General features: G+C 35.2%; 1 protein-coding gene across 35 annotated transcripts in view; it reads left to right on the top strand.

Moving 5' to 3' along the window:
• The window catches only part of RIMS1 (regulating synaptic membrane exocytosis 1), a 577,010-nt gene that overhangs the window by 375,011 nt on the left and 180,284 nt on the right, over positions 1-21,715 (top strand). For 13 of the 35 annotated variants that reach the window (XM_049776802.1, XM_049776780.1, XM_049776774.1 and 10 more), the window contains 7 exons: positions 7,226-7,356; positions 9,778-9,949; positions 10,071-10,224; positions 12,127-12,198; positions 16,439-16,595; positions 17,286-17,411; positions 18,913-18,975. In XM_049776802.1, the coding sequence (XP_049632759.1) occupies positions 7,226-7,356; positions 9,778-9,949; positions 10,071-10,224; positions 12,127-12,198; positions 16,439-16,595; positions 17,286-17,411; positions 18,913-18,975 (875 nt within the window). The remainder of the gene's footprint in view (positions 1-7,225; positions 7,357-9,777; positions 9,950-10,070; positions 10,225-12,126; positions 12,199-16,438; positions 16,596-17,285; positions 17,412-18,912; positions 18,976-21,715) is intronic. The other 22 variants (XM_049776781.1, XM_049776775.1, XM_049776773.1 and 19 more) reach the window with 3 other exon arrangements.

The raw sequence follows: 21,715 nt of genomic DNA, 5'->3' as shown, positions 1-21,715 counted from the left end.
ACAATGGAATATTATGCAGCTGTCAGGAGGGATGAAGTCATGAAATTTTCCTATACATGGATGTACACAGAATCTATTATGCTGAGTGAAATAAGTCAGAGAGAGAGAGAGAAAAACGCAGAATGGTCTCACTCATCTATGGGTTTTAAGAAAAATGAAAGACATTCTTGCAATAATAAATTTCAGACACAAAAGAGAAAAGAGCTGGAAGTTCCAGCTCACCTCAGGAAGCTCACCACAAAGAGTGATGAGTTTAGTTAGAGAAATAACTACATTTTGAACTGTCCTAATATTGAGAATGAATGAGGGAAATGTAGAGCCTGTTTAGGGTACAGGCGGGGGTTGGGTGGGGAGGAGGGAGATTTGGGACTTGGGTGATGGGAATGTTGCACTGGTGATGGGTGGTGTTCCTTTTATGACTGAAACCCAAACACAATCATGTATGTAATCAAGGTGTTTAAATAAAAAAAAAAAAAAGAAATCACTCCTGGCTCACTCCACTGAGAGATCAAACCGTGGTCTATCCTAGGTCAGCCACATGCAAGGCAAATGCCCTACTGCTGCACCACTGCTCCGGCCCCTCTCTCCTTTTTCTTGAGGAGTTCACTGTTGGTTATTCTCAATGGTTCCTCCTGGCTCTGAACCCAGGAATTACTCCTGGAACTACTCAGGGCACCATATTGGATGCTGGGTACCAAACCCAGGTTGGCTGATTGCCTTGCAATCAGCCCACTTTACTTTCCCACTTTACTATCATTCCATCCCCTTCTCAGTTTTTTTATTATTGTAAGAATTTATTCAAGAGACTTAATTGATTAACATAATAAGGTATACTAACATAACATAATATACTGACAGAACATAACATATAATATAATTGATATAATAATAATAATACATGTAAGTCAAAGAAAGTTTCTGATTAAAAACATATTTTTTTTCATAATGGCTTACATATCTTTCACTGTACTTTTTAGGTATCTAATCAGGGTCCTCAAACTTTTTAAAAAGGGGGACAGTTCACTGTCCCTCAGACCATTGGAGGGTCTGACTATAGTAAAAACAAAACTTATGAACGAATTCTTTTTTTTTATTTTCTTCTTTTCTTATGTGCTCTGCCACATTTTTTCTTCTTTATTTGAACATCTTGATTACGTAAATGATTGTGATTAGGTTTCAGTCATGTAAAGAACACCCCCATCACAAGTGCAACATTCCCACCACCAATGTCCCAAATCTCCCTCCATCCCACCCCACCACCACCTGTACTCCAGACAGGCTTTCCAGTTCCCTCATTCATTCACTTAATAATGGTAGTTCTCTGTGTAGTTATTTCTATAGCTGTACTCGCCACTCTTTGTGGTGAGCTTCATGGAGTGAGCTGGTGTTCCAGCCCTCCTCTCATAGTCTCTAAGGATTGTTACAAAAATGACTTTTATTTTTCTTAAAACCTATAGGTGAGTGAGACTATTCTGCGTCTCTCTCTCTCTCTCTCTCTCTCTCTCTCTCTCTCTCTCTCTCTCTCTCTCTCTCTCCCTCTGACTTATTTTACTCAGCATGATGGATTCCATGTACATCCATGTATAGGAAAATTTCATTTCTTCATCTCTCCTGACGGCTGCATAATATTCCATTGTGTATATGTACCACAGTTTCTTTAGCCATTCGTCTGTAGAAGGGCATCTTGGTTGTTTCCAGAGCCTGGCTATTATGAATAGTGCTGCAATAAATATAGGTGTGAGGAAGGGGTTTTTGTATTGTATTCTTGCGTTCCCTAGGAGTGGAATTCTTGCATTCTTGTATTTCGGGTTTTTGCATCAGCATTCATCAGGGATATTGGTCTGTAATTTTCTTTTTTGGCAGCATCTCTGTCTGGTTTTGGTATCAAGGTGATGTTGGCTTCATAAAAGTTGTTTGGGAGTGTTCCCGTTTTTTCAATTTCATGGAAGAGCTTGGCTAGGATTGTAGCTCCTTTTGAAAGATTTGAAAAATTCATTAGGAAAACCATTGGGCCTGTGCTTTTCTTTTTGGGCAGATGTTTCATTACAGTTTCAATTTCCTCAGTAGTGATGGGGGTGTTTAGATATACTACATCCTCCTTACTTAAATGTGGAAGGTTATAAGTGTCCAAGAATTTTTCCATTTCTTCTAGGTTCTCATGTTTAGTAGCATAAAGTTTCTCAAAGTAGCCTATGATTACCCTTTGGATCTCTGCAATTTCTGTCGTGATCTCCCTTTTTCATTTCTAATATGGGTTATAAGATTTCTCTCTCTTTCTTTGTGAGTTTTGCCAATGGTCTATCAATCTTGTTTATTTTTTCAAAGAACCAGCTTCTGCTTTCGTTGATCTTTTGGATTGCTTTTTGGTTTTCCACTTCATTGAGTTCTGCTTTCAGCTTTGTTATTTCCTTCTGTCTCGCTATTTTTGGTTTCTTTTCTTAGTCATTTTCTAATTTTTGAGCTGCGTCATTAAGTTATTCAGGTATGCTCCTTCTTCCTTCCTGATGTGTGCTTGTAGAGCTATAAATTTTCCTCTCAGGACTGATTTTGCTGTGTCCCATAGATTCTGGCAGTTTGTGTCTTTATTATCATTTGTTTCCAGGAAAGTTTTGATTTCCTTTTTGATTTCATCTCGATCCACTGGTTGTTCAGTATCAGGGTGTTTAATTTCCAATTGTTAAAGTTTTTCTTCTGTGTGGCTTTGTAGTTCACATCTAATTTCAGAGCCTTGTGGTCAGCAAAGGTAGCTTGCAAGATTTCTATTCTCTTGATTTTATGGAGGTATGTTTTATGTGTCAGCATGTAGTCTGTTTTGGAGAATGATCCATGTACATTGGAAAAGAATGTGTATCCAGGTTTTTTTGGGATGAAGTGTCCTGTATATATCTACTAGTCCTTTTTCTTCCATAACACTTTACAGGGCTAGTATGTTTTTGTTGGGTTTCAGTCTGGTTGACCTATCAAGTATTGATAGTGCCATGTTGAAGTCTCCCACAATGATTGTGTTATTATGGATTTCTTCTTTCAGATTTGTCAGTAATTGTATTAGATAATTTGCTGGTCTCTCATTTGGGTGCATATATGTTTAATAGTCTGATTTCTTCCTGTTGCACATATCCCTTGATTAGTACATAGTGTCCATCTTTATTCCTTACCACTTTTCTGAGTATAAAGTTGGTGTCATCAGATATTAATATGGCCACCCCAGCTTTTTTGAGGGTATTGTTTGCTTGGATGATTTTCCTCCAGCCTTTGATTTTGAGTCTATGTTTGTTCTGACTATTCAGATGTGTTTCTTGTAGGCAGCAGAAGGTAGGATTCATCTTTTTGACCCATTTTTGCCACTCTGTGTCGTTTAATTCATGAATTTAGTCCATTGACATTGAGGGAGATGATTGTCTTAAGATTTAATGTCATCTTTGTAGATAAGTTTGCTGTGTTTGTTGGTCTCTCTTGTCTTAGAGTAGACCTGTCAGTTTTTCCTTTAAGGCTGCTTTATCATCTGTGAAGTATCTGAGGTGTTGTTTACCCATGAAGCTGTGTATTCTTCCTTCAAACCTGAACGTGAGTCGGCCTGGGTGCAGTGTTCTCGGTGAGGCATTCATTTCATTCAGTCTTGTCACAATATCCCACCACTGTCTTCTGGCCTTGAGATTTTCTTGTGACATGTCTGCTGTAAGTCTTATGGATCCTCCTTTGAATGTAATTTCCCTTTTTGATCTTGCTGCTTTCAGTATTCTATCTCTATCTATGGGATTTGTCATTGTAAGGAGGATATGCCTTGGGGTGTTTTTCTTTGGGCATCTTTTAGCTGGTACTCTTTGGGCATGCAGGACTTGATTGCATGTAGTCTTTAACTCTGTGAGTTTCTCTTTGTTGATGTCTTTGAAAGTTGATTCTTCCTGGAGATCTCCTTCCTGGGTTTCTGGGACTCCAATGATTCTTATGATGTTTCTGTTGAGTTTATCAAAGACTTCTATTTTCATCTGTTCGCATGCCTTGAGTACTTTTTCCATTGCCTGTTCATTTGTCTTAAGATTCTTCTCCAATTTCTTCTGTTTTGTTGAGCTTTTCTTCATCACATCTTCTAGTACTCCGATTCTCTCCTCAGCTGCTGATACCCTGTTGGCGAGGCTATCCATTGACGTTTTCAGTTGAGCAACCGTGTTTTTCAGATCTGTTATTTCAGTTTGGAGTTTTCTAATTTCTGTCTTTGTGTTCTCTTCAGATCGATCTATGCTTTTTTTGAGTTCTACGAACATATTCCATATTTCTATTCTAAACTCCTTATCTGAAATGTTAATCAGGTGGTTGGAATTTATTAGGTCATCTTCATTCTCTGTAGATGGTGTTTTTCTGGGAGGTTTCCCTATTGTCTCGCTTGTAGTATGGTTTTTTCTGTGTGTTGTGGTGGGGTTCATTGGTTAGAAAGAGTGTGCGGCCGTGAAGCGTGAAGCTCTTCTGCTGCCTCTAGTTGAAAGTCCTCAGAGTGAACAAAAGCACAGCAGGGCAGAGCCTCCACAGGCCAGAGACCTCAGTTTATTGGACAGCGTTCCCTGCAGCCAGAATGTACTCACTCAGCCGCTTCAAAATGTAGTTTTTTGGGGGTGCCCTCCCTAGGCCTCTGAGGAAACCTTCAGGGATTCAGAAGCACAGGCACAGGCAGACAGATGTAGAAGTTTCCCCTGAAGTCCTCAGAGTGAACCATGAACGAATTCTTATGCACACTTCATATACCTTATTTTGCAATGAAGAAACAAAATAGATACAAATACAATATGTGGCCCGCGGGCTATAGTTTGAGGACCACTGAATTAACATTGAATCAGGGGACTACCCATAACCATCTATGTCCTCCCCCCATTCCAATTCCCTTTCTACAACCCATATACCCCACCATCACCCCCTTGCCTGCTAGAGTAGGTGGACCCCTCTTTGTCTGGCTTACTATAAGTGATCACATATCTGTTTGGTCCTGGAACCCTCCCTTGTTTCCCCCTCTATTTAAGAGGCAGAGCTAGAAAACTCGAGGTATGTGGTTTTGTTTGAAGAAAAGAAAAGCAATAGAATGGGTTATAAAATAAGTGGGGAAAAAAGAAGTCAAAGTCAAATACGCTGGAAATGGGCAGAGTCCCTCTAGAGGCTTCCAACCTCAGTTTGAGAGAGGATGTGAAAAAGGTAATTGAGATACCACAACTATATAGGAAAAAATATCGAATTAAATGACCGGTGAGCACTACAGCAATAAAGACAGGTACCACACAATAGTCTTGGTTCTGAAATCAAATCATGCTTGAGTGCCAAAAGAAAGACAAGACAAAATAAAATAAAATAGTATTGGCAACATCTACCATAGTCTCCACACCAAAATAAAGACATCAAAAAATCAATCAATTGATAAATAAACATGTGGAAAAATTATTGTTTTGTACTTTTTTCCCTCCTTTTCTTTATCCCCCTGTAACTGTTGGGATATTGTGGAGGGAATTCCCTTGACCTAGGAGATACAGAGTTTCTCCATCCCTAAATTATATTGTCATGGGATTAACTCTAGACTTCTTGCATGATCATTTACTCTTTCCTTGCTGCTTTCGTGGTGTGTGGAAGACTTCTGCTTTGTCTTGGATGGTTAAATCAGACCTCTGTTTCTAGAGATCTTGGTGGCTGTGCAGCTCAGGGAATGGAGTTTATGAAGTCTTTATTTGTGGTTCTAGCAGTTTTGCTTCTTCAGTATCGTTTTAATCCATCTTCTGTACTTGGTGTTCGTGCTCGTTATGTTGCTCTTAGAATGGAGCCTGGGATAAAGTCTTTCGTTATGTTTCCGGAAGACCCGTTCAGTTGCGGTTGTCTCAGTCAGACTTCTGGAATTGGAGCTCTTGTTTGTTGAACAGATCGTATGCCCAGAGTAGTACACAGAGAACTACCATAATCATGTGAATAAATGAGGGAACTGGAAAGCCAGTCTAGAGTACAGGTGAGGGTGGGGTGGGATGGAGGGAGATTTGGGACATTGGTTGTGGGAATGTTGCACTGGTGAAGGGGTTGTTCCTTACATGACTGAAACCTAATCACTATCATATATGTAATAAAGATGTTTAAATAAAGAAAAAAAAGAAGTGTATGGGGCCAGCGAGGTGGCGCTAGAGGTAAGGTGTCTGCCTTGCGAGCGCTAGCCAAGGAACAGACCGCAGTTCGATCCCCCAGCATCCCATATGGTCCCCCCAAGCCAAGGGCGATTTCTGAGAGCTTAGCCAGGAGTAACCCTGAGCATCAAACGGGTGTGGTCCAAAAAAACAAACAAACAAACAAAGAAGTGTAATAGGGGCTGGAGAGATAGCATGGATGTAAGTTGTTTGCTCTGCATGCAGAAGAAGAGTGGTTTGAATCCCGGCATCCCATATGGTTCCCTGAGCCTGCCAGGAGCTATTTCTGAGCGTAGATCCAGGAGTAACCCCTGAGCGCTGCCGGATGTGACCCCCCCAAAAAAGCAAAAAACAAAACAAAAAAGAAGTGTAATAATCCAGCATTTGTGTTTAACATGTAAACAAGCACAGAGCTTGAGAGATATTACAGTGAGTAAGGTGCTTGCCTTGCATATAGTCTACTGGGTTTGATCCCCTGCATTCCATATGTTCCAGGTGTCTTTTTTTGAACTAAAAACCAGGAGTAAGTTCTGAGTACTGTTAGTTATGTCCTGGAAAACAAAAATCCAAGAATAATTATTTTGATATCTTTCTCTTTTAAAACTTTTATAGGTTTTATTTTCATGACTAGATATAATATAAAAAAATCAAAGGAACACTGCAAGCCTGTTAGTTTTAAGTTATATTTAAAATATATGAAGAGAAAACAGTCAGAAAACTCAGATAGTTGCACCCTTACAAACTCTCTCAAGATTATTCACTGGCACCACATGACACCCCTAAGTTTGACAAACTCAAGTAGGATCAGAACCAAGTCTCTAGGCCTGAGCACAAAACAGTTAGAAATTAGCACTAGGTTAAGTATGATCATGTGATCTTGAGTGTCCAAAGTGTCCTTTGCCCTTACAAAGACCCAGGAATGATCAAGTTCTTAGTGTTTATGCTTTGAAATGGCATTGATTTCAATATTACTTATGATTTATTTGTGTTGCTGTATAAAACTTTCCTCAAAATTTATATTTATGAAATCCTATTACCTCATGACTTTTACAAATCACATAATTTTTCTGTCTTGCTTTTAGGTGAAGCTATGGTATGATAAAGTGGGACATCAGCTGATCGTCAATGTTCTGCAAGCAACAGACCTTCCTTCTAGAGTAGATGGGCGTCCCAGGAACCCTTATGTAAAAATGTATTTTCTTCCAGATAGAAGGTAGAAAATCATTAAGAAAGTATTTCAAAATCTTAACTAATAGAAGAAAATACTTTTCCTGGTTTTAGTTTAGTAATTTAAAAAATTACTTTTTAAACAATGTGGATTACAAGGTTATTCATAGTAGTTGTTTTTCCACTGTTACAAAGTTGTTCATGATTGAATTTCAGTCAAATAGTGTACACACCTTCATCAGTGCACATAACTCACCACCAAAGTCCCCAGTTTCCTTCCCATCTTTTCACCCTGCTTGCTGCCTGCCTCTATGACAGACGTTTTTCTTCTCTTTCTCTCTCCCTCTTTTACTTGTTCTTCCTTTTTTTGAACACTATTTTTTAATATTGTTACTGAGATATATCATGCCTATCACTGTATGTGCTTTCTGCATTCACCAGGGGTCCTCAAACTTTTTAAACAGGAGGCCAGTTCACTGTCCCTCGAACCATTGGAGAGTTTGACTATAGTAAAAACAAAACTTATGAACGAATTCTTATGCACACTGCATATATCTTATTTTGCAATGAAGAAACAAAACATACAAATACAATATGTGGCCCGCGGGCCATAGTTTGAGGACCACTGAATTATCCTTTAACTATCCAGCACTTGTCCAGAGTGATCATATTTTTTTGTTTGTTTTCTTTTGTTTTGTTTTTTGGGCCACACCCAGTAATGCTCGGGTGTTACTTCTGGCTATGCGCTCAGAAGTTGCTTCTGGCTTGGAGGACCATATGGGACACCGGGGGATCGAACCGCAGCCCGTCTAAGGCTAGGGCAGGCAAGGCAGGCACCTTACTTCTAGCGCCACCACCCGGTCCCTTCTAGAGTGATCATTTCTTACTGTTATTGTCATTGTAGTCCCTTACCTAACCTAACGGCAGTCCCCTGCTATTTGTGGCAATCTTCCAATAATAAAATGTTTATCCTGGCCCTTGTATCTATTGTCTTTGTATATTATTGTCATACTATCTTTTTATATTCCAAAAATGAATGAAATTGTTCTAGACCTATTCCTCCTCTTCTAATTTATTTCATTCAGCATAGTACTCTCCATATTCATCCATGTATAAGCAAATAATGCTTCCTTTTCCTAATCGTTGCATAGTATTCTAATGTGTAGATGTACAACAGGTTTTGTCTCTACTCATCAATTCTGTGTTACTTTGAAGGTTTCCAGATTGTGGCTATTGTAAATAGTGCTGTGATGAACATAGGAAGACAGGGGACTTTTCTGCATTGTGTTTTTGTGCTCCTAGGATATATTCCTCAGAGTGGTATTGCTGGGACATATGGAAGCTCAATTTTTTGTTTTTTTGAGGAATATCTATATTGTTTTCCAAAAAGGCTGGACCAGTCAACATCCAGTGAATGAGAGTTCCTTTCTCCCCACTTTCATGCCAGTTGTTCTTATTTTTTGTGATATTCCAGGGGTCTCAAACTTGCAGCCCGCAGGGGATTTGTGGCCCTCTGTACAACATTTTGTGGTCCTGCCCTAGAGGAATCTTATATTGTTTTGTTTTGTTTTAATTGTTTGGGTCACACACCCCAATGTTCAAGGCTTATTACTGACTTTGCACTCAAGGATCACCCCGACTTTGCCTCCTGCGGCCCCCAGGTAAATTGAGTTTGAGACCCCTGCAGTTAGACAGTCTCCATGGAGTGAGAAGATATCTCATTTTTTAAATTTGATTCTCCTTGATGATTAGTCATGTGGAGAATTACTTAATGTGCCTTTTGAACATCTCTATTTTTTTCTTTGAGGAAATGTCCATTTCTTCTTCCCATTTTAAACTCTAAAATTTAAAGATTTTTTGCTGTATATAAGACCAAAAATTACTTATTTTTAATGTAATTGACTTTTTGATGAGTTTAGAAGTATATAATCCACCAACGATATCTTTTGCAAATAAAAGCATTATGGGAAATAGAAAGCCTGTCTAGAGTACAGGTGGGGGCGGAGTGGGAAGGAGGGATATTTGGGACATTGGTGGTGGGAATGTTGCACTGGTGATGGGGGGGTGTCCTCTTATATGACTGAAACCCAACCACAATCATGTTTGTAATGGTGTTTAAATGAAATATTATTTAAAATATAAAAGCATTAGTTCTATAATATGATTACACCCCTCAGAAATTCTTCATGCTTTTTATATTCCTCAATCTGATAATTTTTAAAAGATGTATTACTATGTTTGTATATTAGCCTTTATAGTTGTTATTTATGAAGCACTTTTGTATATTTCAGCTTATGCTCACATTGTAGTTGAAATTTGAAATTGAATCAATGCCTTTTATATTTTTATATTAAAATCTTAATTAAAAATATGCAATTTCTAAAAGCAATATCACATATAACTAAAGTAGATGGTAGCATGGAATTATTTCAATTTTTTTCATTTAAACAAATTCCTTATTTTTCAGTGATAAAAGTAAAAGGAGGACTAAAACAGTAAAGAAAATACTAGAACCGAAATGGAATCAAACTTTTGTCTATTCACATGTACATCGTAGAGATTTTAGAGAACGAATGTTAGAAATAACTGTGTGGGATCAACCAAGAGTACAAGAAGAAGAGAGTGAATTTCTTGGAGAGGTGATGTATATTGTAGATTCAAGTCATATGTTTATATAACTTGTGTGATGCATTAATAATTAATGCTTTGTATTATGTTTTGAATAAGGTGTTTGATTTAATTTGAGAACTACCCTTTCAGATCCTCATAGAACTAGAGACAGCACTTTTAGATGATGAACCCCACTGGTATAAACTTCAAACACATGATGAATCTTCACTACCTCTTCCTCAGCCATCACCTTTCATGCCAAGGCGACATGTTCATGGAGAAAGTTCTAGCAAAAAACTTCAAAGTAGGTTACAATTTTCTTAGTTTTATCTAAAGTATTTTTATAGTTTTCTACTTAAAGATTAACATTTAAGTTACTATTAAAATGTTTTAGTAGAGGGGGTCAGAGAGATAGCTCAGCTGTAGGACGTTTGCCTTGCACACAGCCAATACAGGACAGATGGTGGTTCAACTCCTGGCATCTCATATGGTCCCCCATTCCTGCCAGGAGTAACCAACCCCTGAGCACCACCGAGTGTGACCCAAAAACAAAAAAAAAATTTAACAGAGAACAATATGTTGCAAATTGTCTGTATAAAATGACTTATAAAACAATGTCTACATTTACAAATACAAGTAGAATATCTGCATACATATACATAATATGGTGAATGAGTATTAGTACAGATAAAAATGAAACTTTTTAATAAAACCTATAAACCCTGAATTGTAACTTTTTATCCTGTACTGATTCAGACATTGATTAATTGATAATGTCTATCATTATTGACAGGTTGCCATATATATCATGATCATTTATACTATCTGGGGATTTTTAATTTTACTATTCATAAGAATTGTTTAAAATATCATGATTTGGGGGGCTGGAGCAGTGGTGTAGAGATAGGACATTTGCCTTGCACGTGGTAACCTAGGACGGACCACAGTTCGATCCCCCCAGCATTCTATATGTTCCCTCGAGCCAGAAGCAATTTCTGAGCGCGTAGCCAGGAGTAACCCCTGACCATCATTGGGTGTGGCCCAAAAACCAAAAATAAAAAAATAATAGAATATCATGAATTTTTTATTGTTAATCATTTGGTGACTAGGGAAATAATATTATTCTGTACATTCTATTATTTTTTGAATTATGAATAATTGAACAACTGATACTTAAGAGCTTCTTTTTGATAATATGGAACAAAAATTTGCTTCATACATATAATTATTTAATATTAGTGCTAAAGTAACCAGTCATTTCCTCAAAATTATTTTAATGCAGTTTAATGGCTATTTTTAATATAATTTTTATTTTGATCGTAGTGGCTTACATATTGTTAACAATAATATTATAGGTACATATTTACATAAAAATCAGGGGGTTCCCATCACCAATTTGTCCTCCCTACACCTCCATGTCCATCCTACCTCCCATATCCTCCTCCCTCACTCCCGGGGCTGCGAGAATATGTGGTCCCCTCTGTACCTAGCTTACTACTTAGTAGTCTTGGTCTTGGTGCCTCCCTTATTTCCCCCTCTAACTATGAGGAAGGACTACATAGTTCAATTTATGTAAGTAAGATATTCTCCTTTCTATGAGCTCCTTTCTATGAGCTCAAGAAAGCTCCTGGCAAGAAAGGTCTCTTTAAACTTATTACTCATTTCCATCTTTCTGATTGCAGAGGAGGGAACTGAATTAGACACAGAATAGTATAGGCACTTTTCTATAATATCTTAGTATAATTAATTATAAATGACACTTTTTTTCTTTGAAGTCCCCTTGATTTTATAAATATTCAGTGATTATGAGGAGGAAAACTAAGAAGTATTATCTTGGAAGAGCATATATTTTTATTTTGTTTGTTTTTGGTTTTTTGGTTTTTGGGCCACACCTGGCAGTGCTCAGGGGTTACTCCTGGCTGTCTGCTCAGAAATAGCTCCTGGCAGGCACGGGGGACCATATGGGATACCGGGATTCAAACCAACCACCTTTGGTCCTGGAACGGCTGCTTGCAAGGCAAATGCCACTGTGCTATCTCTCTGGGCCCGGAAGAGCATATATTTTTACAAAAAAATTAAAAAATCTCAGCTTTTACTTTGTATTATTATTCTAAATATTGAGTAGTAATGTAATAAATTTTCAAAAAAATTGACCACATCCTTTACCAGACACAGAGGTGTCTCTGTTTGCCTTACTGTTGTACAGGATCTCAGCGAATCAGTGATAGTGACATCTCAGATTATGAGGTTGATGATGGTATTGGAGTAGTTCCTCCAGGTGCGTGGGTTAAATGCATGGCCCTGCTTCACTGTGCTTCTATGCTTGTTTTTCACTGTCAATTTCCAGACTTCCTCTGTATACTGAACTGGAGATTTTTAGCATAGAAAAATTAGTATATGTTATTCCACGGTAATGGGTGTTCTAAATTGTTGTTAATATGTAACTATTAACTGTCCAGTAATATTTTATTTACTTTAGTCATATTCTTTCTTAAAAACATGGCTAACTAGGATAAGTCATTTCACACATTGCTGTGAGCATATGTAAAGATATGAACCTTATTGCCAAAGGATATGGTTTATTTCCTAATATAAAATTTATTCTCTTGTTTTATGTAGTATGTCTATGTTTTTCCATTCACTTTTCTGAGTATTATGTAGCCTTCCATGGAATATACTGAGAAAGGTGCATGATGGGGTCTTAATTTGCATGTGGCATGGCTTAACATTTAATGCTTCCATGATGTGTTCTTCAGTAAATATCCCTAAATTGTGTATATATGTCTGTATCAAAAAAGAAATGCCTTAGAAATATTTAATATTCATTGTAGGCTAACAAATTTTTCTAATTGAGTTCTAAAAATTTTTATGACATTTTTACATAAAAGATGTTTCTTGCCAGAAAATAAGACAGAGTAAGTAAAGGCTTATTTTCTTGGCATTAATTCCTTGGTTTACTAATAAAAAGTAATCATAGTTACTTATAAATAAGTAACTATTATTATTACTACTAAAAAGAAATTAAAGAGGTAAAATTAAAACATAAAATGTATTTTAAAGGCATTTGTCTAAGATAATATTGATAAATAACCTCTTAATTTTTGTAATTTTTCAAATAACAGTGAATTTGGGGGGCAAATATTTCTACAAATTACTACAAATTTCTACAAATTAGGTCCATCCTAATGGCCAACTTCACAAATAATAGAGATAACCAACTTCATAAAACTAGAAAAATATTATGAATAACTTTCTAACAGTTTTATTTGCTTCCTACTAACCATAAAAAGAACATTATAATTGTTTGAAAGTAGCAATTTTTTAATATAATGAGACTATGATATCTTCACTTAATTATATCATGCTTTTTAATATGCCCTATTTTCCAGTGTATAAGACAACTTTTTAACCCATGAAAAACTTATTAAAAGTTGGGGGTCATCTTATATGCCAGTATATGGCATACTGAAACTTACTCTAACTTCAGGGATGAGTGATACATCCCCCTCTTACCTCCACATCCCATTCAGCTGTCAGACATCATCACTCAGTCCTCTGCTTGTCCTGAATAATCTTTCAGGGCACACAGAGGAGTTGAGTTACTGAGTGCAGCATTCCATCCAGCCTCCGGGTGTCATCACTAGTATGCGGTTTTCTGGTGCTCAGTCCTCTTTTCAACTTTTATGGACCAGAGGAGGCGCTCTTTCTCCCTCTAGCTGTCCTATTAATCACTGCACCCCAGCCAGCTGTTCTTGGAGGAGCCCCTTCTCCCTGCTCTCAATGTAGATCACAATTAAAAAATCACAGTCACTCACTACAGATGACAAATGTAAATGATTGTTGGCACTCCAAAATCTAGCTTTATTAAACATATACTGTTAACCTTTGAGAGATCCGCTCTTTTTTCTCTTACATTTTTTAATTTCTATTTGTTGTGCCTTAAAATAGAGGTAGTCTTATTCTGCGAATATAGCCCAAACCCTATATTTTAACAGGAAAAGTAGGGGGCCATTTTATATGGCAGTCATTTTATATGCCGGAAAATACAATAACTAAAAGTGGCCAGTAAATTTTAAATAATAATTGGCAATAGTTGCATTTTGTACTTTTGTTTCTAAAATTATAAAATAGATATCATTGCTCTGAAGTGTTAGAATATATTTTTACCAAATGAAAAGTTAAATAATTATTGTTAATTATATAAGCTGTAATATCTAATACAAAGCAGATCCAATAAGTAATTAATTATAGCATCAATGATTATAATATTTGTAAACTATACTACATTTTTAGAGAGGGTAAAACAGTAATTGAACTTCTTTAATTGTTGATAGTGTACTTTTTTTAATTAAGAAAGGGAGAGAATGGAAGGAAAAGGGAAGACAATGAAGCTCCTATATTCTAACAGTTATTTACCTGGGCTCAGTATAAACTGGGGTAGTGAATTGTAACTTATTTTATTCATTTATTTTAGGGGTGTGTGGTACACCTGGCTCTGCTTCGTGCTTACCCCTAGCTCTACATTTAGGATTACTCATGATGGGCTTGGAGACCCATTTAGTGAGCGAGGGATCAAACCAGAATCAGATGATGCTCGGCCCCATTAATTTTTAACTTTATTAGAATAGTTCAGTGGTCCTCAAACTATGGCCTGCAGGCCACATATTGTATTTGTTCCCAGTTTGTTTCTTCACTTCAAAATAAGTTATATGCAGTGTGTGTAGGAATTTGTTCATAGTTTTTGTTTTTACTGTAGTCTGGCCCTCTGCTTAAAAAGTGTGAGGACCACTGGTAGAGCAAAGGAACTTGTCCTAGAAAACATTTGGTTATACTTTCTCAATACAAGACTCCAGCCAGTCTGTTTTCTAACCCAAATCAATACCTTTAGGACTTGGTGAATAAAGAAGTGCTGATTTCTTTCTTTCTCTCCCATGAGACAAAGCCTGCCCTTGGTCCAGATGAGACCTTCATCTGGACTGAAGTTTTGGGTGCTTAAAAATTAAAACCAATCTTAAATTAAGCCAATAAGACAATGTTCAGTTCTATACAACTCACCAGAGTAATTTGATTTTGTAGTTTATCCTTCTTTACTGAGTTATACAAATGGCTACTTTGCTACCCTGCTAATGGACTGGACCCCTTCACCAAATTTCAGTAAAATACGCCATCTCTTCTGTGTCTGTGCAAATAAATATATTGCCATGAAGTATTAAACATGCTAAGGTGTAAAGAAGAGAAAAGAACATGTTTCATTCTTTATAAGGTTCAATTTATCTGCCAACTCTAGGCTATAGCTCAGAAGGATAATCATTAATATCTATTAAAGCAAAACATACATGCAGTTCAAGCAGTATAAATTCTATGAAACTTTCATGCAGGAAAAATATATATGAATTTTATAGTGTTCAATTTTTTTAGAGCATTATGATCTTATTAAATTAGTTAAAGACCTTCCTCATAAGTTTATCATAAAATTTATACAAACAAAATATAGGTTATTGGGAAATATTAGGTCATCAATAAAAAAAGCTTGATGGTACATTTTAAAATGATACATTAATTATCAAGTAGAGTATGAGTCCAATTAAATTTAATAGTTTTATAATACACAAAGTTTTTAATAGTTACAAATATAATATTTCCTTTGTCACATAAGTTTTTGTTTTCATTTCAAAAATAGTGTTGTGACCTCAGTTGAACAATTCTGATTAGACTGCAACTGTAGATTAGAGATTATAGTTTCATTTTAATTAAAACATAGATAATATAAACCTATTTGCTCGAGGAGAAAATAACTTTTAGAATTCATTTTTAATTCAATAATGCTTAGTGAAATAACATAATTTCGCTAACATTAACACATTCATGGGTAAGTTTAGATGTTTTGGGTAGAGTTGCTGATTGGTTATTTACAAGTTAATTTTCTCTGCATTATTGCCATACTTATTTCCAACTGTATTCAAAGTTTCATTAGAAAATTTTAGTATTACTACTTGTTTGCAAAATTTATAGTCAGTATTTGTAATCGTGAATGTCTGTTAATTTCTAAAAAAATTAGTATGTCATCATAATCACTTGTTTATTAGTGAAATCATCTTAAAATGCTACTAAAATAATTGTTCTTTGCAAGAAAAATGGAAATAATATAAAAATAAACATCAAATTCCTAAGCATTGATTTGTATATTAAATAGAATTCACTGTCAAATTGATTTGTATTATTGAAAAATCATCAACTCATTCTTTAAGTTGATATAGTATCACAGACTCATTTGGAGGCATCAGTTTTCATATTCATATTCAGTATCTCCATGGTAACTTTGAACTACAATGTGATCTCTTCTTATGCATGCGTATTTTACAGTATGTGTATGTATAGTTAATACTTTTAAAGATAATGCTAATATTACTGGTTGGATGGCCTTTAATTTTCATAGGTTAGTGGCTGCTTTAGATAGATATTTCCTCATTTATATTGTAAAATAATACTGACACTTCTCTTGTGTGTGCGTTTGCCAGTAGGTTCTAGATCTAGTGCTAGAGAAAGTAAATCTACAACATTAACTGTGCCAGAACAGCAAAGAACAACTCATCACCGCTCACGTTCAGTATCTCCTCATCGCGGCGATGATCAGGGAAGACCACGTTCACGTTTACCAAATGTGCCATTACAGAGGTAGGATTTGAAATGGAGCTTGTGTCTCTGACAGTACTTTTTAATATAGTATAAAATAAATTGCCACAGGACAGAATTAAATAAAATAATGTTAGTCAATTAATTTTTTCTTAAGTAATCTATCAGAAAGCCTTTATATTTATTACCCAGCCTATGAAACATCACACTCTTTAAACATCTGAAAAATTCTTAGATTTAAGTAGTGCATGCATATGATACACATTGTTATAAAAACTTTTATTATACTCTTTTCTAGTTTTATCTCCCATAAGGATAAATTGCATAGTAATGAATCAGCCTTTAGAAATAAGTTACACAAGGATGAGTTTAAAGACAAATGTAATTTTAAAGTAATTATCAGTTTTATGAAACATATCATATGTTTGGAAAATTCCATAAGACATAAGTAATTGTGCTTTATTTCATGTACTCTGAAAGAGATCTGAAATTTTAATTCAATATTCAGATGAAATTTTTGTTACTTCTTTAATAAAGGTGTAAAATAAGGTTGGCAAACAAAACTTTTGGAGAAAAAAATCTTTAACTCATTGATTTAATAGTAATTGGTTATGATATTAACCCTTTTCAGAGGATGTCAGTTGCCATTTTATTTCTGTTCTTCCCTGTTCTTTATGCCTATTTGGGAAGATGATGTACATTGATGAATAAGAATTTTTGTAATCATTTTAGGAGTTTAGATGAAATTCATCCAACAAGAAGGTCACGATCTCCAACTAGACACCATGATGCCTCCCGAAGTTCAGTTGATCATAGATCCAGAGATGTGGACAGTCAGTATTTATCAGAACAAGACAGGTACTTGTTCAAGCTATGACCTCAGCTTATAAGATAGTTTTACTTTACTTTAGTATATAATTAACGTCATGGCATATTTCATTAAAGAGTAAAAGAATTTCAGTACTGAAAATTGAAATTCTCTCAGGGAAGAACTCTTTAGATGAAAATCAATCTACCAGTTTTGGTTAATATATTGTCATAATATGTACATATTGTTTTCCAGAATACAAATTTATGTTTAGCCAGTTTGTTATTGACTGGAATACTGACCTAAACTTTTGAAGAAATCATGTAAGAAGTTTTCACATTTTTTTGGTGTGGGCTTCAGTCTTTGGAATGTTATTCATAATAATAGAATTTTATTTGTGTGATTTAAAACTTTGGGCTGTGAGTCATTTTAAAGAGCTAATATTTCTGAGCTTCTTTAATAATTTCAGTAATAATAATATTGTTATAATCCTACTTTTCATAGACTACAGTTTCATAAAATATACATAAAATACAAAATATTATATTGGATGCTTATATACGGGTGTGCACTTAAGTTTACTTATGTGTTTACTAATGAATAAATACTTCCTAGGAGCTAATTCTAAAAATATTATTATTTTATTGGTCTTGGTGCCCATAAACTTATCTTAACCATATCTCTAATCTGTCTTCTGGAAGCTTGAAGAAGAAAAATTTTCAGAGTGTGATAGTGGTGCTGACTGTTTTATCTTTTGCTGCATAGTCAAAGATCCAGAACTCAAGTGAAGCCTTATACCTCCTGAAATGTAATCCTACTACAGGAAATGAGTCCAGAAATTCAAGAGATGGAGTGAGAGTAGAATATGAAATGTACAACAGAATAGGATGCCGTATATACTACTCAGCCTTAGCTGAGTAATAAGAGCCACTTTGTCAACTTGCATTGAGGCCAACATTAATTTGTGCTCAAGAGGGAAAACAAGAATTCTTGGCCACCATATCAATTTCAGAATATCAAAAAAAGTTTTAATTTAAAAATGAAACAATTGGTTAGTTAAAACTTAACAGCAAATATAAAATCACTACTACATTTTCAATTACATTTTCATTGGCTTAAACAAAGATAATTATCATGCTTTAACTTTTTAAAAATTAAAAAAATTAGGGTCCATATTAAGCTTCAGAAAGGATAAATTTATATACTATTTTAAGGTTATTAAAATTGCCCAAGTGTCTAGAGCTGGAAATAAATTTCTGTCTTTTTTGGGATAGGTTTATTTTCATTTTGTTTTGTTTTTCTTTAAAATTACTTTGAAATACAGTAGAAAGTTAGCAACCTAACTTTTATCATAATGTTTGTACTTTATTGTTTAAATTATTTAAAATACTGTCATGTTTATTTTTGTTTAACTTCTCAAGAAAATATGCTAGTGCAGACAATCTGGTTTCTTCCCTTTCATGTTTCATCTGCATACCATTGGCATACTCCATGTCACTTAATGCTTCATAATTTATCTGTTTTCACTCACCACCCATCCTGTCTGTGCAGTGAGCTTCTTATGCTGCCCAGAGCAAAACGAGGACGAAGTGCAGAATGCCTACATACTACCAGGTAAATATAGGGATTTGGTAATGGTAACTGTGTGTGGTAACTCTTTCCATTCCACTATTCTTTTGTCTTTCCCTTAGTGTTTAATTCCAGGTATGTCAAATAAATTGCTAAGTACCCAAAATTTTTTGTTCAAGGCTTTAGAGATAGTACATACAGCAGATGCTTGCCTTAAACAACAAAGTCTGCTAGTACCAGTGTTCAGTCCCTCACACTGCATGAATACTGTTCCCCAAGCATGTCTAGGAGTAATACCTAAACAAGAACAAGAATAAGCCCTGAGAACCACCAGGTTTCAAAAAATAAATAAATAAATAAATAAAACAACATTTTTATTGGACATGGAAAGTATAGAAAAGTTTCCTCATGTGTCTTACCTTAATTCAGGCAAATTGAATTTAAAATTCAGATACTGATGAACCTCTGTAAAATTGTACACATGATCCTAAAACCAAGAAAAGAATTTCTGCAACTAAAGTTTGCAATCCTCACATTGAACAGTCTCTCCCTAGAGAACATACGCAAATAGATACACACACATATAAACACCATCCTACTCACAACAGTTCTTATCTATTATTATTTTTATGATTGTAATTTTTTGTGCTTTTTAATTAGTTATTTTTTTTGAATCTACTGTTCTTTATGTTCTATTATTTTTATGTTTAGGCCAGTTTGTTTTTATTGAACAGCTTTACCTCATTTGTTTTTCAAGAGTAAGGATACTAGACTTGACTTCTCAATCCATATTCCTTTAACACTGTCCTCACAAAAGTAAGACCTCTATAATGTAAATGAACTTTTATTTTGGGGGGATTTTTTGGGCCACACCCAATGACACTCAGGAATTACTCCTGGCTATGCACTCAGAAATCCATCCTGGCTTGGGGGACAATATGGGAGGCCGGAGGATCAAACCAGAGGCTCAAACTGCGGTCCATCTTAGGTCAGCCTCATGCAAGGCAATTGTCCTATTGCTGTGCCACTGCTCCAGCCCCTAACTAAACTTTTTTATAATGACAGGTAGCAATGAAAACCTTTTAATATGAGAAGAAATGGGAACTATTAACCTCCAAGTGGAGTTTAGAGCATAAAACTTTATCTCACACTGGTTTCATATCTAAACTAAATTATTGACTGATCATTGAGAATATGGTTAGTTGGTGTCAATTTGGAATTAACAGAAAGTAAAATAGCAAGTCAGTAAAGCAACATCATACATGCAAAAAATTATTCAATATTTTGTTAAGTAAAGTAAGAAGGAAAAAGTTTTTCTGGAATTTAAGGAAAAATGCAGAATTCATTTTATCATTGTGAACCTCATGGTTTACTTATAATCTTGCAAACATGGTTTATCTAACATGAATTGTCTTAATTTTTTACATGTATAATACTGATAACCACTGTAATGTTTATTCTCACAAGATAAAGTTAGAAGTGTTGTTTTTCTTAAGCTGAAAAATAAAATAAATATTATAAAAATGCAGATTATTGTAATGCTCAATTGCCCACACTTTTTGGGCAATTAATTTATTATAGGTTTTTTTATATTAAAAAATGTTCTTATTGGGGCCAGAGAGATAGCATGGAGGTAAGGTGTTTGCCTCACATGCAGAAGGACGTTCAAATCCTGGCATCCCATATGGTCCCCTGAGTCTGCCAGGAGTGATTTCTGAGTGTAGAGCCAGAAGTAGCCCCGAGCGCTGCCAGGTGTGACTCAAAAACCAAATATATATATATATATATATATATATATATATATATATATATATTCTTATTGTTCTGTTCATTTGAGAAGTACAAAAGAAAATTAAACTTACATTGATAATCTAAATAGAATATATTTTTATTTCCATTGTTTCCTTTAAAAAAAAATGAGCCCGTAAGGAACGATTTCTAAATGTTGCCGGGTGTGACCCATAAACAAACAAACAAACAAATAAAACATGTGGAATGTTATCTGAAAGTGGTTAATTATTTTTGTATAGTATTATCTTTAAAATATAACACGTAAAGCCAAAAGATAGTACAGTGGGTAATGTACAAACTCGGGTTCAATCCCTCACTCTCCATATGGTCCCAGTCCTGCCAAAGGAGAACCTGGAGCATAGCACTAAACATGATTCTTGATCAATGCTGACTGGTCAGACCCCTTCTGCATCACACCATGTTATCATATTGACACCTAGAAGTTTTTAGAAAAATACTCTAGAGTTTATCCTTTCAGTAAACAAATAAAATGACATTTTGAATACAAAATTCTTTGTAAATCATTTACTGTAAAGAAGTTACTGAGAGTAGTAATGTGATATTAAACAATTGTCCTCATTTTGCCCAAGAAAAAGATGCTAATAAAGTAAAATTAAGGACAAGGATTCAGATTCAGTATTGTTTGTCATTTTTCACTGATATACTTTTTCCATAAAAATTTTCTTGCAGGGAGGGGATGTTCTTAGGACAGACAATTTATGACTACTACTACTAAAATATTTGTGAGACAGGTTTTGGAAATTTTACAAATTGAAGCCCCATCTTGGAGATTGAAAAAACTTAGCATAAAAGACATACTAATTGAATTTGTCTCATAATATTTGATTCCTTCTTCCTTAGTTCTTTAAATCAAAGTATTCTTTTAATGGAACCTACGAAAAGTGTTGAACAGAAAATGCTGCAGCCGACCAGTGATTCACTCTATACTTAATACCTGTTCTTTCTTACAGCATCTCTAACAGGGTAGATTACC

The sequence above is a fragment of the Suncus etruscus genome, chromosome 7, assembly GCF_024139225.1.
Source record: "Suncus etruscus isolate mSunEtr1 chromosome 7, mSunEtr1.pri.cur, whole genome shotgun sequence".
Lineage (NCBI taxonomy): Eukaryota > Metazoa > Chordata > Mammalia > Eulipotyphla > Soricidae > Suncus > Suncus etruscus.
The sequence above is the reverse complement of the archived record's forward strand: the minus strand, read 5'-3'. Positions and strand labels throughout refer to the sequence as shown.